At 55.1% G+C, this 15,770-nt stretch overlaps 1 protein-coding gene across 1 annotated transcript in view; it reads left to right on the forward strand.

Moving 5' to 3' along the window:
• Nucleotides 1–7,080: 7,080 nt before the first annotated feature.
• The window catches only part of LOC148810305 (transforming growth factor beta-1-induced transcript 1 protein-like), a gene marked incomplete at its 3' end in the record, with an annotated part of 23,273 nt that continues 14,583 nt past the window's right edge, over nucleotides 7,081–15,770 (forward strand). Inside the window, exon 1 of the mRNA XM_088909102.1 lies at nucleotides 7,081–7,295. Coding sequence (XP_088765228.1) covers nucleotides 7,283–7,295 — 13 coding nt within the window. The remainder of the gene's footprint in view (nucleotides 7,296–15,770) is intronic.

Consider the following 15,770-nt stretch of genomic DNA (forward strand, 5'->3'; position numbering starts at 1 on the left):
CATTCTGTACACAAACTGTACTCATTCTGTACTCGTACTGTACTTGTACTGTACTCGCCTGTGTACTCATTCTGTACACATACTGTACTTGTCTCTGTACTCGTACTGTACTTGTACTGTACTCGCCTGTGTACTCATTCTGTACTCGTTCTGTACTCGTACTGTACTTGTACTGTACTCGCCTGTGTACTCATTCTGTACACAAACTGTACTCATTCTGTACTCGTACTGTACTTGTACTGTACTCGCCTGTGTACTCATTCTGTACTCACCTTTGTACTCATACTGTACTCAGTAACAGTGCTCCAGGCTCAGCAACAGTGCTCAGTAGCTATGCTCAGTAACAGTGCTCCAGGCTCAGTAATGGTGCTTAGTAGCTGTGCTCAGTAACAGCGCTCCAGACTCAGTGACTGTGCTCAGAGACTGTGCTCAGTAACAGCGCTCCAGACTCAGAGACTGTGCTCAGAGACTGTGCTCAGTAACAGTGCTCCAGACTCAGAGACTGTGCTCAGTAACAGCGCTCCAGGCTCAGTGACTGTGCTCAGAGACTGTGCTCAGTAACAGCGCTCCAGACTCAGAGACTGTGCTCAGAGACTGTGCTCAGTAACAGCGCTCCAGACTCAGAGACTGTGCTCAGTAACAGCGCTCCAGGCTCAGTGACTGTGCTCAGTGACTGTGCTAAGTAACAGCGCTCCAGACTCAGAGACTGTGCTCAGAGACTGTGCTCAGTAACAGCGCTCCAGACTCAGAGACTGTGCTCAGTGACTGTGCTCAGTAACAGCGCTCCAGACTCAGAGACTGTGCTCAGAGACTGTGCTCAGTAACAGCGCTCCAGACTCAGAGACTGTGCTCAGTAACAGCGCTCCAGGCTCAGTGACTGTGCTCAGAGACTGTGCTCAGTAACAGCGCTCCAGACTCAGAGACTGTGCTCAGTGACTGTGCTCAGTAACAGCGCTCCAGGCTCAGAGACTGTGCTCAGTGACTGTGCTCAGTAACAGCGCTCCAGACTCAGAGACTGTGCTCAGAGACTGTGCTCAGTAACAGCGCTCCAGGCTCAGTGACTGTGCTCAGTAACAGCGCTCCAGACTCAGAGACTGTGCTCAGAGACTGTGCTCAGTAACAGCGCTCCAGACTCAGAGACTGTGCTCAGTAACAGCGCTCCAGGCTCAGTGACTGTGCTCAGTGACTGTGCTAAGTAACAGCGCTCCAGACTCAGAGACTGTGCTCAGAGACTGTGCTCAGTAACAGCGCTCCAGGCTCAGAGACTGTGCTCAGTAACAGCGCTCCAGACTCAGAGACTGTGCTCAGTGACTGTGCTCAGTAACAGCGCTCCAGGCTCAGAGACTGTGCTAAGTAACAGCGCTCCAGACTCAGAGACTGTGCTCAGAGACTGTGCTCAGTAACAGCGCTCCAGGCTCAGAGACTGTGCTCAGTAACAGCGCTCCAGACTCAGAGACTGTGCTCAGAGACTGTGCTCAGTAACAGCGCTCCAGGCTCAGAGACTGTGCTCAGTAACAGCGCTCCAGACTCAGAGACTGTGCTCAGAGACTGTGCTCAGTAACAGCGCTCCAGGCTCAGAGACTGTGCTCAGTGACTGTGCTCAGTAACAGCGCTCCAGACTCAGAGACTGTGCTCAGAGACTGTGCTCAGTAACAGCGCTCCAGGCTCAGTGACTGTGCTCAGTAACAGCGCTCCAGACTCAGAGACTGTGCTCAGAGACTGTGCTCAGTAACAGCGCTCCAGACTCAGAGACTGTGCTCAGTAACAGCGCTCCAGACTCAGTGACTGTGCTAAGTAACAGCGCTCCAGACTCAGAGACTGTGCTCAGAGACTGTGCTCAGTAACAGCGCTCCAGGCTCAGAGACTGTGCTCAGTAACAGCGCTCCAGACTCAGAGACTGTGCTCAGTGACTGTGCTCAGTAACAGCGCTCCAGACTCAGAGACTGTGCTCAGAGACTGTGCTCAGTAACAGCGCTCCAGGCTCAGTGACTGTGCTCAGAGACTGTGCTCAGTAACAGCGCTCCAGACTCAGAGACTGTGCTCAGTGACTGTGCTCAGTAACAGCGCTCCAGGCTCAGAGACTGTGCTCAGTGACTGTGCTCAGTAACAGCGCTCCAGACTCAGAGACTGTGCTCAGTAACAGCGCTCCAGGCTCAGTGACTGTGCTCAGTAACAGCGCTCCAGACTCAGAGACTGTGCTCAGAGACTGTGCTCAGTAACAGCGCTCCAGACTCAGAGACTGTGCTCAGTAACAGCGCTCCAGGCTCAGTGACTGTGCTAAGTAACAGCGCTCCAGACTCAGAGACTGTGCTCAGAGACTGTGCTCAGTAACAGCGCTCCAGGCTCAGAGACTGTGCTCAGTAACAGCGCTCCAGACTCAGAGACTGTGCTCAGTGACTGTGCTCAGTAACAGCGCTCCAGGCTCAGTGACTGTGCTCAGAGACTGTGCTCAGTAACAGCGCTCCAGGCTCAGAGACTGTGCTCAGTGACTGTGCTCAGTAACAGCGCTCCAGACTCAGAGACTGTGCTCAGAGACTGTGCTCAGTAACAGCGCTCCAGGCTCAGTGACTGTGCTCAGTAACAGCGCTCCAGACTCAGAGACTGTGCTCAGAGACTGTGCTCAGTAACAGCGCTCCAGGCTCAGTGACTGTGCTCAGTAACAGCGCTCCAGACTCAGAGACTGTGCTCAGTGACTGTGCTCAGTAACAGCGCTCCAGACTCAGAGACTGTGCTCAGTGACTGTGCTCAGTAACAGCGCTCCAGACTCAGAGACTGTGCTCAGAGACTGTGCTCAGTAACAGCGCTCCAGACTCAGAGACTGTGCTCAGTAACAGCGCTCCAGGCTCAGTGACTGTGCTCAGAGACTGTGCTCAGTAACAGCGCTCCAGACTCAGAGACTGTGCTCAGTGACTGTGCTCAGTAACAGCGCTCCAGGCTCAGAGACTGTGCTCAGTGACTGTGCTCAGTAACAGCGCTCCAGACTCAGAGACTGTGCTCAGAGACTGTGCTCAGTAACAGCGCTCCAGGCTCAGTGACTGTGCTCAGTAACAGCGCTCCAGACTCAGAGACTGTGCTCAGTAACAGCGCTCCAGGCTCAGTGACTGTGCTCAGTGACTGTGCTAAGTAACAGCGCTCCAGACTCAGAGACTGTGCTCAGAGACTGTGCTCAGTAACAGCGCTCCAGGCTCAGAGACTGTGCTCAGTAACAGCGCTCCAGACTCAGAGACTGTGCTCAGTGACTGTGCTCAGTAACAGCGCTCCAGGCTCAGTGACTGTGCTCAGAGACTGTGCTCAGTAACAGCGCTCCAGGCTCAGAGACTGTGCTCAGTGACTGTGCTCAGTAACAGCGCTCCAGACTCAGAGACTGTGCTCAGAGACTGTGCTCAGTAACAGCGCTCCAGGCTCAGTGACTGTGCTCAGTAACAGCGCTCCAGACTCAGAGACTGTGCTCAGAGACTGTGCTCAGTAACAGCGCTCCAGGCTCAGTGACTGTGCTCAGTAACAGCGCTCCAGGCTCAGTGACTGTGCTCAGTAACAGCGCTCCAGACTCAGAGACTGTGCTCAGAGACTGTGCTCAGTAACAGCGCTCCAGACTCAGAGACTGTGCTCAGTAACAGCGCTCCAGACTCAGAGACTGTGCTCAGAGACTGTGCTCAGTAACAGCGCTCCAGACTCAGAGACTGTGCTCAGAGACTGTGCTCAGTAACAGCGCTCCAGACTCAGAGACTGTGCTCAGTAACAGCGCTCCAGACTCAGAGACTGTGCTCAGAGACTGTGCTCAGTAACAGCGCTCCAGGCTCAGTGACTGTGCTCAGTAACAGCGCTCCAGACTCAGAGACTGTGCTCAGAGACTGTGCTCAGTAACAGCGCTCCAGGCTCAGTGACTGTGCTCAGAGACTGTGCTCAGTAACAGCGCTCCAGGCTCAGTGACTGTGCTCAGTAACAGCGCTCCAGACTCAGAGACTGTGCTCAGAGACTGTGCTCAGTAACAGCGCTCCAGACTCAGAGACTGTGCTCAGTAACAGCGCTCCAGGCTCAGTGACTGTGCTCAGAGACTGTGCTCAGTAACAGCGCTCCAGACTCAGAGACTGTGCTCAGAGACTGTGCTCAGTAACAGCGCTCCAGACTCAGAGACTGTGCTCAGTAACAGCGCTCCAGGCTCAGTGACTGTGCTCAGTGACTGTGCTAAGTAACAGCGCTCCAGACTCAGAGACTGTGCTCAGAGACTGTGCTCAGTAACAGCGCTCCAGGCTCAGAGACTGTGCTCAGTAACAGCGCTCCAGACTCAGAGACTGTGCTCAGTGACTGTGCTCAGTAACAGCGCTCCAGACTCAGAGACTGTGCTCAGAGACTGTGCTCAGTAACAGCGCTCCAGACTCAGAGACTGTGCTCAGTAACAGCGCTCCAGGCTCAGTGACTGTGCTCAGAGACTGTGCTCAGTAACAGCGCTCCAGACTCAGAGACTGTGCTCAGTGACTGTGCTCAGTAACAGCGCTCCAGGCTCAGAGACTGTGCTCAGTGACTGTGCTCAGTAACAGTGCTCCAGACTCAGAGACTGTGCTCAGAGACTGTGCTCAGTAACAGCGCTCCAGGCTCAGTGACTGTGCTCAGTAACAGCGCTCCAGACTCAGAGACTGTGCTCAGAGACTGTGCTCAGTAACAGCGCTCCAGACTCAGAGACTGTGCTCAGTAACAGCGCTCCAGGCTCAGTGACTGTGCTCAGTGACTGTGCTAAGTAACAGCGCTCCAGACTCAGAGACTGTGCTCAGAGACTGTGCTCAGTAACAGCGCTCCAGGCTCAGAGACTGTGCTCAGTAACAGCGCTCCAGACTCAGAGACTGTGCTCAGTGACTGTGCTCAGTAACAGCGCTCCAGGCTCAGAGACTGTGCTAAGTAACAGCGCTCCAGACTCAGAGACTGTGCTCAGAGACTGTGCTCAGTAACAGCGCTCCAGGCTCAGAGACTGTGCTCAGTAACAGCGCTCCAGACTCAGAGACTGTGCTCAGAGACTGTGCTCAGTAACAGCGCTCCAGGCTCAGAGACTGTGCTCAGTAACAGCGCTCCAGACTCAGAGACTGTGCTCAGTGACTGTGCTCAGTAACAGCGCTCCAGACTCAGAGACTGTGCTCAGAGACTGTGCTCAGTAACAGCGCTCCAGGCTCAGAGACTGTGCTCAGTGACTGTGCTCAGTAACAGCGCTCCAGACTCAGAGACTGTGCTCAGAGACTGTGCTCAGTAACAGCGCTCCAGGCTCAGTGACTGTGCTCAGTAACAGCGCTCCAGACTCAGAGACTGTGCTCAGAGATTGTGCTCAGTAACAGCGCTCCAGACTCAGAGACTGTGCTCAGTAACAGCGCTCCAGGCTCAGTGACTGTGCTCAGTGACTGTGCTAAGTAACAGCGCTCCAGACTCAGAGACTGTGCTCAGAGACTGTGCTCAGTAACAGCGCTCCAGGCTCAGAGACTGTGCTCAGTAACAGCGCTCCAGACTCAGAGACTGTGCTCAGTGACTGTGCTCAGTAACAGCGCTCCAGACTCAGAGACTGTGCTCAGAGACTGTGCTCAGTAACAGCGCTCCAGACTCAGAGACTGTGCTCAGTAACAGCGCTCCAGGCTCAGTGACTGTGCTCAGAGACTGTGCTCAGTAACAGCGCTCCAGACTCAGAGACTGTGCTCAGTGACTGTGCTCAGTAACAGCGCTCCAGGCTCAGAGACTGTGCTCAGTGACTGTGCTCAGTAACAGCGCTCCAGACTCAGAGACTGTGCTCAGAGACTGTGCTCAGTAACAGCGCTCCAGGCTCAGTGACTGTGCTCAGTAACAGCGCTCCAGACTCAGAGACTGTGCTCAGTAACAGCGCTCCAGGCTCAGTGACTGTGCTCAGTGACTGTGCTAAGTAACAGCGCTCCAGACTCAGAGACTGTGCTCAGAGACTGTGCTCAGTAACAGCGCTCCAGGCTCAGAGACTGTGCTCAGTAACAGCGCTCCAGACTCAGAGACTGTGCTCTGTGACTGTGCTCAGTAACAGCGCTCCAGGCTCAGTGACTGTGCTCAGAGACTGTGCTCAGTAACAGCGCTCCAGGCTCAGAGACTGTGCTCAGTGACTGTGCTCAGTAACAGCGCTCCAGACTCAGAGACTGTGCTCAGTGACTGTGCTCAGTAACAGCGCTCCAGACTCAGAGACTGTGCTCAGAGACTGTGCTCAGTAACAGCGCTCCAGGCTCAGTGACTGTGCTCAGTAACAGCGCTCCAGGCTCAGTGACTGTGCTCAGTAACAGCGCTCCAGACTCAGAGACTGTGCTCAGAGACTGTGCTCAGTAACAGCGCTCCAGGCTCAGTGACTGTGCTCAGTAACAGCGCTCCAGGCTCAGTGACTGTGCTCAGTGACTGTGCTAAGTAACAGCGCTCCAGACTCAGAGACTGTGCTCAGTAACAGCGCTCCAGACTCAGAGACTGTGCTCAGAGACTGTGCTCAGTAACAGCGCTCCAGACTCAGAGACTGTGCTCAGTGACTGTGCTCAGTAACAGCGCTCCAGACTCAGAGACTGTGCTCAGTGACTGTGCTAAGTAACAGCGCTCCAGGCTCAGTGACTGTGCTCAGTAACAGCGCTCCAGACTCAGAGACTGTGCTCAGTGACTGTGCTAAGTAACAGCGCTCCAGACTCAGAGACTGTGCTCAGTAACAGCGCTCCAGACTCAGAGACTGTGCTCAGTGACTGTGCTCAGTAACAGCGCTCCAGACTCAGAGACTGTGCTCAGAGACTGTGCTCAGTAACAGCGCTCCAGGCTCAGAGACTGTGCTCAGAGACTGTGCTCAGTAACAGCGCTCCAGACTCAGAGACTGTGCTCAGTGACTGTGCTCAGTAACAGCGCTCCAGACTCAGAGACTGTGCTCAGTAACAGCGCTCCAGGCTCAGTGACTGTGCTCAGAGACTGTGCTCAGTAACAGCGCTCCAGGCTCAGGCTCTCCTGCGCTCGCGGCTCTGCTCCTAATATGGTGCTGGAATGTCCGCGGTGACGTCACGGCCTGGGAACGGGCGTGCGCGTGTGAGCGAGGGGGTCTCTCTCTCCAGACACGCGCACTGCGCGGCGGGACAGCGGCCGGGAATCCGCCCTTTTCCCAGTCCCTTCCCGAGCCTCTTCCCGAGCCTCGAGCCTCTTCCCGGCTGCGCTCCCGCTGGCGACACCGACCTCCGATCCCGGCTCGACCGCGGGACCGTCCGGCTGCCAGGACAGGATCGACTTCGGCAACTTCCCAGTTCCCAGAAACCGGCGCCGAGAGACGATGGACGATCTGGGTGAGTTCGGCTGCTGCTGTAGCGCTGCGTGGATTTTTAACACACTCAGAGCAGTGGGTGCCCACTGGAGACACTCTCACAGAGAGACACAGAGCAGTGTGTGCCCACTGGAGACACTCTCACAGAGACACACAGAGCAGTGTGTGCCCACAGGAGACACTCTCACAGAGAGACACAGAGCAGTGTGTGCCCACTGGAGACACTCTCACAGAGAGACACAGAGCAGTGTGTGCCCACTGGAGACACTCTCACAGAGACACTCAGAGCAGTGGGTGCCCACTGGAGACACTCTCACAGAGAGACACAGAGCAGTGTGTGCCCACTGGAGACACTCTCACAGAGCGACACAGAGCAGTGTGTGCCCACTGGAGACACTCTCACAGAGACACACACTCTCACAGAGACACACAGAGCAGTGTGTGCCCACAGGAGACACTCTCACAGAGAGACACAGAGCAGTGTTTGCCCACAGGAGACACTCTCACAGAGAGACACAGAGCAGTGTGTGCCCACAGGAGACACTCTCACAGAGACACACAGAGCAGTGTGTGCCCACTGGAGACACTCTCACAGAGAGACACAGAGCAGTGTGTGCCCACTGGAGACACTCTCACAGAGAGACACAGAGCAGTGTGTGCCCACTGGAGACACTCTCACAGAGACACACAGAGCAGTGTGTGCCCACAGGAGACACTCTCACAGAGAGACACAGAGCAGTGTGTGCCCACTGGAGACACTCTCACAGAGAGACACAGAGCAGTGTGTGCCCACTGGAGACACTCTCACAGAGACACACTCTCACAGAGAGACACAGAGCAGTGTGTGCCCACTGGAGACACTCTCACAGAGAGACACAGAGCAGTGTGTGCCCACTGGAGACACTCTCACAGAGACACACAGAGCAGTGTGTGCCCACAGGAGACACTCTCACAGAGAGACACAGAGCAGTGTGTGCCCACTGGAGACACTCTCACAGAGAGACACAGAGCAGTGTGTGCCCACTGGAGACACTCTCACAGAGACACACTCTCACAGAGAGACACAGAGCAGTGTGTGCCCACTGGAGACACTCTCACAGAGAGACACAGAGCAGTGTGTGCCCACTGGAGACACTCTCACAGAGACACACACTCTCACAGAGACACACAGAGCAGTGTGTGCCCACAGGAGACACTCTCACAGAGAGACACAGAGCAGTGTGTGCCCACAGGAGACACTCTCACAGAGAGACACAGAGCAGTGTGTGCCCACAGGAGACACTCTCACAGAGGCACACAGAGCAGTGTGTGCCCACTGGAGACACTCTCACAGAGAGACACAGAGCAGTGTGTGCCCACAGGAGACACTCTCACAGAGAGACACAGAGCAGTGTGTGCCCACTGGAGACACTCTCACAGAGACACACTCTCACAGAGGCACACAGAGCAGTGTGTGCCCACAGGAGACACTCTCACAGAGAGACACAGAGCAGTGTGTGCCCACTGGAGACACTCTCACAGAGGCACACAGAGCGGTGTGTGCCCACTGTAGACACTCTCACAGAGACACACTCTCACAGAGGCACACAGAGCAGTGTGTGCCCACTGGAGACACTCTCACAGAGAGACACACTCTCACAGAGAGACACAGAGCAGTGTGTAGCCACTGGAGACACTCTCACAGAGACACACAGAGCAGTGTGTACCCACTGGAGACACTCTCACAGAGACACACAGAGCAGTGTGTGCCCACTGGAGACACTCTCACAGAGGCACACAGAGCGGTGTGTGCCCACAGGAGACACTCTCACAGAGGCACACAGAGCAGTGTGTGCCCACAGGAGACACTCTCACAGAGGCACACAGAGCAGTGTGTGCCCACTGGAAGACCACTGGAGACACTTCACAGAGGCACACAGAGCAGTGTGTGCCCACTGGGAGACACTCCTGTAGACACTCTCACAGTGACACCCTCTCACCAGAGGGACACACCAGAAGGGGGCAGTGTGTGCCCACAGGAGACACTCTCACAGAGAGACACAGGAGAGACACAGAGCAGTGTGTGCCCACAGGAGACACTCTCACAGAGAGACACAGAGCAGTGTGTGCCCACAGGAGACACTCTCACAGAGGCACACAGAGCAGTGTGTGCCCACTGGAGACACTCTCACAGAGGCACACAGAGCAGTGTGTGCCCACTGGAGACACTCTCACAGAGAGACACAGAGCAGTGTGTGCCCACTGGAGACACTCTCACAGAGACACACTCTCACAGAGACACACAGAGCAGTGTGTGCCCACAGGAGACACTCTCACAGAGAGACACAGAGCAGTGTGTGCCCACAGGAGACACTCTCACAGAGGCAAACAGAGCAGTGTGTGCCCACTGGAGACACTCTCACAGAGACACACAGAGCAGTGTGTGCCCACTGGAGACACTCTCACAGAGGCACACAGAGCAGTGTGTGCCCACTGGAGACACTCTCACAGAGAGACACACTCTCACAGAGAGACACAGAGCAGTGTGTGCCCACTGGAGACACTCTCACAGAGACACTCTCACAGAGAGACACAGAGCAGTGTGTACCCACTGGAGACACTCTCACAGAGACACTCAGAGCAGTGTGTGCCCACTGGAGACACTCTCACAGAGAGACACAGAGCAGTGTGTACCCACTAGAGACACTCTCACAGAGAGACACAGAGCAGTGTGTACCCACTGGAGACACTCTCACAGAGACACTCAGAGCAGTGTGTGCCCACTGGAGACACTCTCACAGAGAGACACAGAGCAGTGTGTGCCCACTGGAGACACTCTCACAGAGACACACTCTCACAGAGGCACACAGAGCAGTGTGTACCCACTGGAGACACTCGCACAGAGACACACAGAGCAGTGTGTACCCACTGGAGACACTCTCACAGAGACACACAGAGCAGTGTGTGCCCACAGGAGACACTCTCACAGAGACACTCAGAGCAGTGTGTGCCCACTGGAGACACTCTCACAGACACACACTCTCACAGAGACACACAGAGCAGTGTATGCCCACTGGAGACACTCTCACAGAGAGACACAGAGCAGTGTGTGCCCACTGGAGACACTCTCACAGAGACACTCTCACAGAGAGACACAGAACAGTGTGTGCCCACTGGAGACACTCTCACAGAGACACTCTCACAGAGAGACACAGAGCAGTGTGTACCCACTGGAGACACTCTCACAGAGAGACACAGAGCAGTGTGTGCCCACTGGAGACAGTCTCACAGAGACACTCTCACAGAGGTGTGTGCCCACTGGAGTTTCTTACACTCACAGGGGCAGGGAGAGTCACCCCAGTTTCCCAGTCTTCACCCTGTGTTGCTCTAGAGCCCCAAGAGAAGACAGATGAACTCAGACGTTTCCAGTTTTATTCACACTGTCCAACAGCCAGGTGAGAGAGGAAAACCGCTTCTGAAAAAGTCAAATCAAAGGAAACAGTAGGTCATCCGAGAGTCGATATCCGCTGGGAGCAGCTCCCGCCGACTGTCGGGATACCGGATCCCGGATATGTACCGGCTCTGCGGGGCTTGGGGCGGGCCGCGGGCCCGGGAGGGCGTGAGGTCAGGCTCTGACTGGGCACTTCCTGGGTCACCGGCCCGGAGACACAGAACCGTCTCCCCCTTCTCAACCCGGAGACACAGAACCGTCTCCCCCTGTTCAACCCGGAGAGACACAGAACCATCTCCCCCTGTTCAACCCGGAGAGACACAGAACCGTCTCCCCCTTCTCAACCCGGAGACACAGAACCGTCTCCCCCTGTTCAACCCGGAGAGACACAGAACCGTCTCCCCCTGTTCAACCCGGAGAGACAGAACCGTCTCCCCCTGTTCAACCCGTAGACACAGAACCATCTCCCCCTTCTCAACCCGGAGACACAGAACCGTCTCCCCCTGTTCAACCCGGAGACACAGAACCGTCTCCCCCTTCTCAACCCGGAGACACAGAACCGTCTCCCCCTGTTCAACCCGGAGAGACACAGAACCGTCTCCCCCTGTTCAACCCGGAGAGACAGAACCGTCTCCCCCTGTTCAACCCGTAGACACAGAACCATCTCCCCCTTCTCAACCCGGAGACACAGAACCGTCTCCCCCTGTTCAACCCGGAGACACAGAACCATCTCCCCCTTCTCAACCCGGAGAGACAGAACCGTCTCCCCCTGTTCAACCTGGAGAGACAGAACCGTCTCCCCCTGTTCAACCCGAAAACACAGAACCATCTCCCCCTGTTCAATCCGGAGAGACAGAACCGTCTCCCCCTGTTCAACCCGGAGACACAGAACCATCTTCCCCTTCTCAACCCGGAGAGACAGAACCGTCTCCCCCTCTTCAACCTGAAGAAACAGAACCGACACAAAGAGCCCCGATGTGGCCGTTTCCTTGTCATCCTGACACAAAGAGCCCCGATGTGGCTGTTTCCTTGTCACCCTGACACAAAGAGACCCGATGTGGCTGTTTCCTTGCCACCCTGACACAAAGAGCCCCGATGTGGCTGTTTCCTTGTCACCCTGACACAAAGAGACCCAATGTGGCTGTTTCCTTGTCACCCTGACACAAAGAGACCCGATGTGGCTGTTTCCTTGTCACCCTGACACAAAGAGACCCGATGTGGCTGTTTCCTTGTCACCCTGACACAAAGAGCCCCGATGTGGCTGTTTCCTTGTCACCCTGACACAAAGAGACCCGATGTGGCTGTTTCCTTGTCATCCTGACACAAAGAGCCCCGATGTGGCTGTTTCCTTGTCACCCTGACACAAAGAGACCCGATGTGGCTGTTTCCTTGCCACCCTGACACAAAGAGACCCAATGTGGCTGTTTCCTTGTCACCCTGACACAAAGAGACCCGATGTGGCTGTTTCCTTGTCACCCTGACACAAAGAGACCCGATGTGGCTGTTTCCTTGCCACCCTGACACAAAGAGCCCCGATGTGGCTGTTTCCTTGTCACCCTGACACAAAGAGACCCGATGTGGCTGTTTCCTTGCCACCCTGACACAAAGAGACCCAATGTGGCTGTTTCCTTGCCACCCTGCGCTCCAGGCCAGATCAGCGGCCCGCCTGTGATGGTGATGTCACGTGCACACAGTGGCCAGCCTGCAGCTCGCTCAGCGTCTCAGCAGCCGCTCGGCTCGGTCAGTCGTGCTGTCCGGAGGGTCTGGGTGACGCCACAGGCCTCCCACTTCGTAGTGCTGGTCTCGACTGTGCTCCAGGGGACACACCAGGCCTCTGAAACCTCTTCACACCCGTCTCCCCACTCGGGCCTTTCCACACCTGTATCCTGTATAGGACCCTCTGCAAACAGCGTCTCTAATTCTGAACTGATCCGAATCGCCACAGCCGATGGGTTTGTTGTGTGATCTGGAAGGGGGCGGGTGAGACCTGAGCAAGGGTTCACTCACCCAGCTCGGGTATTTGGCTGTTGGAGTATTAATTCGTTTTCCGAGTGTTTCAGAATGATGTCGGGTTACTGTGTGTGAGTAACACTGGAACCAGCCTGATCTCATTTGTCTTTATTTTCAGAGTGTCAGGCAACACAAGGTACACGTTTTGAAAGGGGAGGGGGAGGGGGGGTGACTTTCTGTACCCACTGTAGCTCTGTCCCGGACACCCCACTCAGAGCTCTTCACAGTCCTGGGGATCCCCTCCACCCCCAGCAGTGTGTACCCCACCTGGATGATGCTCCAGTCCGCTCTCACACAGCAGCTCTCAGAGCGATGGGAACAGGTCAGAGGTCATTAGGGGTTATTAGGAGGACTGGTAAAGACCAGGGGGACACCGGGGTGACACCCCGACTCTTTTATAGAGACACCCCGGGATTGTTAATGAGCACAGAGAGTCAGGACGTCTCATCTGAAGGACGGAGCCTTCTTACAGTCCAGTATCCCCGTCAGTGTACTGGGGCATCAGGACCAGATATATGGAGAGAAATGTTTAAAAGGTTTTAAAAAGAGCATCTTGAATACTATAGTTTGCATTTTTAAGAGATACAGTGATAATGTTTAAGATAATTGGATAATTAATGATTGAATAAGGGCACACTGGGGTGTGATCTTTACAGCTCTGTGAGTGTCAGTACAGGCTCATGTGTGTGTGTCAGTGTTGTGTGTGTGTGTTTCAGTACAAGCTCATCTGTGTATGTCAGTGTTGTGTGTGTGTGTTTCAGTACAAGCTCATCTGTGTGTGTCAGTGTGTATGTGAGTGTGTCAGTACATGAGTGTGTGAGTGTCAGTGTTGTGTGTTTCAGTACAAGCTCATCAGTCTGTTTGTCAGTGTATGAGTGTATTTGAATGTGTGAGTGTGTGTGTGTGTCGGTGTGTGTCAGTGTGACGGTGTGTCTCCTGTGTGACAGTGTGTGACAGTGTGTGTCAGTGTGCTGTTATCTGTGTGTTGATGTCTGAGTCATGGTTTTTCTATATATGGTCAAGATCTCCTTTCTGAAAGTGTGTCCTTATATGAGCAGCAATGTGTGGTTGTGTGATAACCCTGCTCTCTTCCTGCCTGCGGACATGCTGCACACAGACTCGTGCAGAGAGGAGAGACACATGAACTCTGACCAGCACAGCAGCACAGCACACCAGTCCTGTTGGACCAGGGGGACAGCTGGTCCACTGGCTCAGGACCAGTCCTGTTGGACCAGGAGGACAGCTGGTCCAGTGGCTCAGGTCCGGTCCTGTTGGACCAGGGGGACAGCTGGTCCACTGGCTCAGGACCAGTCCTGTTGGACCAGGAGGACAGCTGGTCCAGTGACTCAGGTCCGGTCCTGTTGAACCAGGAGGACAGCTGGTCCAGTGGCTCAAGACCGGTCCTGTTGGACCAGGAGGACAGCTGGTCCAGTGGCTCAAGACCAGTCCTGTTGGACCAGGAGGACAGCTGGTCCGGTGGCTCAGGTCCAGTCCTGTTGGACCAGGAGGACAGCTGGTCCGGTGACTCAGGTCCGGTCCTGTTGGACCGGGAGGACAGCTGGTCCAGTGGCTCAGGTCCGGTCCTGTTGGACCAGGAGGACAGCTGGTCCAGTGCCTCAGGTCCAGTCCTGTTACACCAGGAGGACAGCTGGTCCAGTGGCTCAGGTCCAGTCCTGCAGGGCTGGTGAGAGTGTGTGAGTATAAGTGAGTGTGTGTATGAGAGTGTGAGAGTGTGTGTGTGACAGTGAGTGTGATTGTGTATGAGTGAGTGTGTGTGTGACAGTGTGACAGTGTGAGTGTGTGTGTGACAGTGTGTGAGAGTGTGTGTATGAGAGTGTGAGAGTGTGTGTGTGACAGTGAGTGAGTGTGACAGTGTGTGTGTGTGAGTATGAGTGAGTGTGAGTGTGTGTGTGTGAGAGTGTATGAGAGTGTGTGTATGAGAGTGTGAGAGTGTATGAGTGTGTGAGTATGAGTGAGTGTGTGTGTGTGACAGTGTGAGAATGTATGAGTGTGTGTGTGAGAGAGTGTGTGTGTGTGAGAGAGTGTATGAGAGTGTGTGTGTGTGACAGTGTGAGAATGTATGAGTGTGTGTGTGTGAGAGAGTGTGTGTGTGTGTGAGAGAGTGTATGAGAGTGTGTGAGAGAGTGTGTGTGTGAGAGAGTGTATGAGAGTGTGTGTGTGTGTGTGTGAGAGAGAGTGTGTGTGTGTGTGTGTGTGTGAGAGAGTGTGCGAGTGGCCGCTGTCTCATGGTCAGTATAATCAGCACTTTGTCCAGCTGTGGATCAGTCCCTCAGACCTCCCCTGTCCTGCTGCTGGCCATCTTGTCCAGATCGTGGGTCAGTGAGTCTGCTCTGGGAGTGGTCAGTGTGTCTGCAGTGGGAGTGGTCAGTGAGTCTGCTCTGGGAGTGGTCAGTGTGTCTGCAGTGGGAGTGGTCAGTGAGTCTGCTCTGGGAGTGGTCAGTGTGTCTGCAGTGGGAGTGGTCAGTGAGTCTGCTCTGGGAGTGGTCAGTGTGTCTGCAGTGGGAGTGGTCAGTGAGTCTGCTCTGGGAGTGGTCAGTGAGTCTGCTCTGGGAGTGGTCAGTGTGTCTGCAGTGGGAGTGGTCAGTGAGTCTGCTCTGGGAGTGGTCAGTGAGTCTGCTCTGGGAGTGGTCAGTGTGTCTGCAGTGGGAGTGGTCAGTGAGTCTGCTCTGGGAGTGGTCAGTGAGTCTGCTCTGGGAGTGGTCAGTGTGTCTGCAGTGGGAGTGGTCAGTGAGTCTGCTCTGGGAGTGGTCAGTGTGTCTGCAGTGGGAGTGGTCAGTGAGTCTGCTCTGGGAGTGGTCAGTGTGTCTGCAGTGGGAGTGGTCAGTGAGTCTGCTCTGGGAGTGGTCAGTGTGTCTGCAGTGGGAGTGGTCAGTGAGTCTGCTCTGGGAGTGGTCAGTGTGTCTGCAGTGGGAGTGGTCAGTGAGTCTGCTCTGGGAGTGTTCAGTGAGTATGCTCTGGGAGTGTTCAGTGTGTCTGCAGTGGGAGTGGTCAGTGAGTCTGCTCTGGGAGTGGTCAGTGAGTCTGCTCTGGGAGTGG

This window comes from Atractosteus spatula, assembly GCF_055471065.1.
Source record: "Atractosteus spatula isolate fAtrSpa1 chromosome 5 unlocalized genomic scaffold, fAtrSpa1.hap1 SUPER_5_unloc_1, whole genome shotgun sequence".
NCBI classification, from domain to species: Eukaryota; Metazoa; Chordata; class Actinopteri; order Semionotiformes; family Lepisosteidae; genus Atractosteus; species Atractosteus spatula.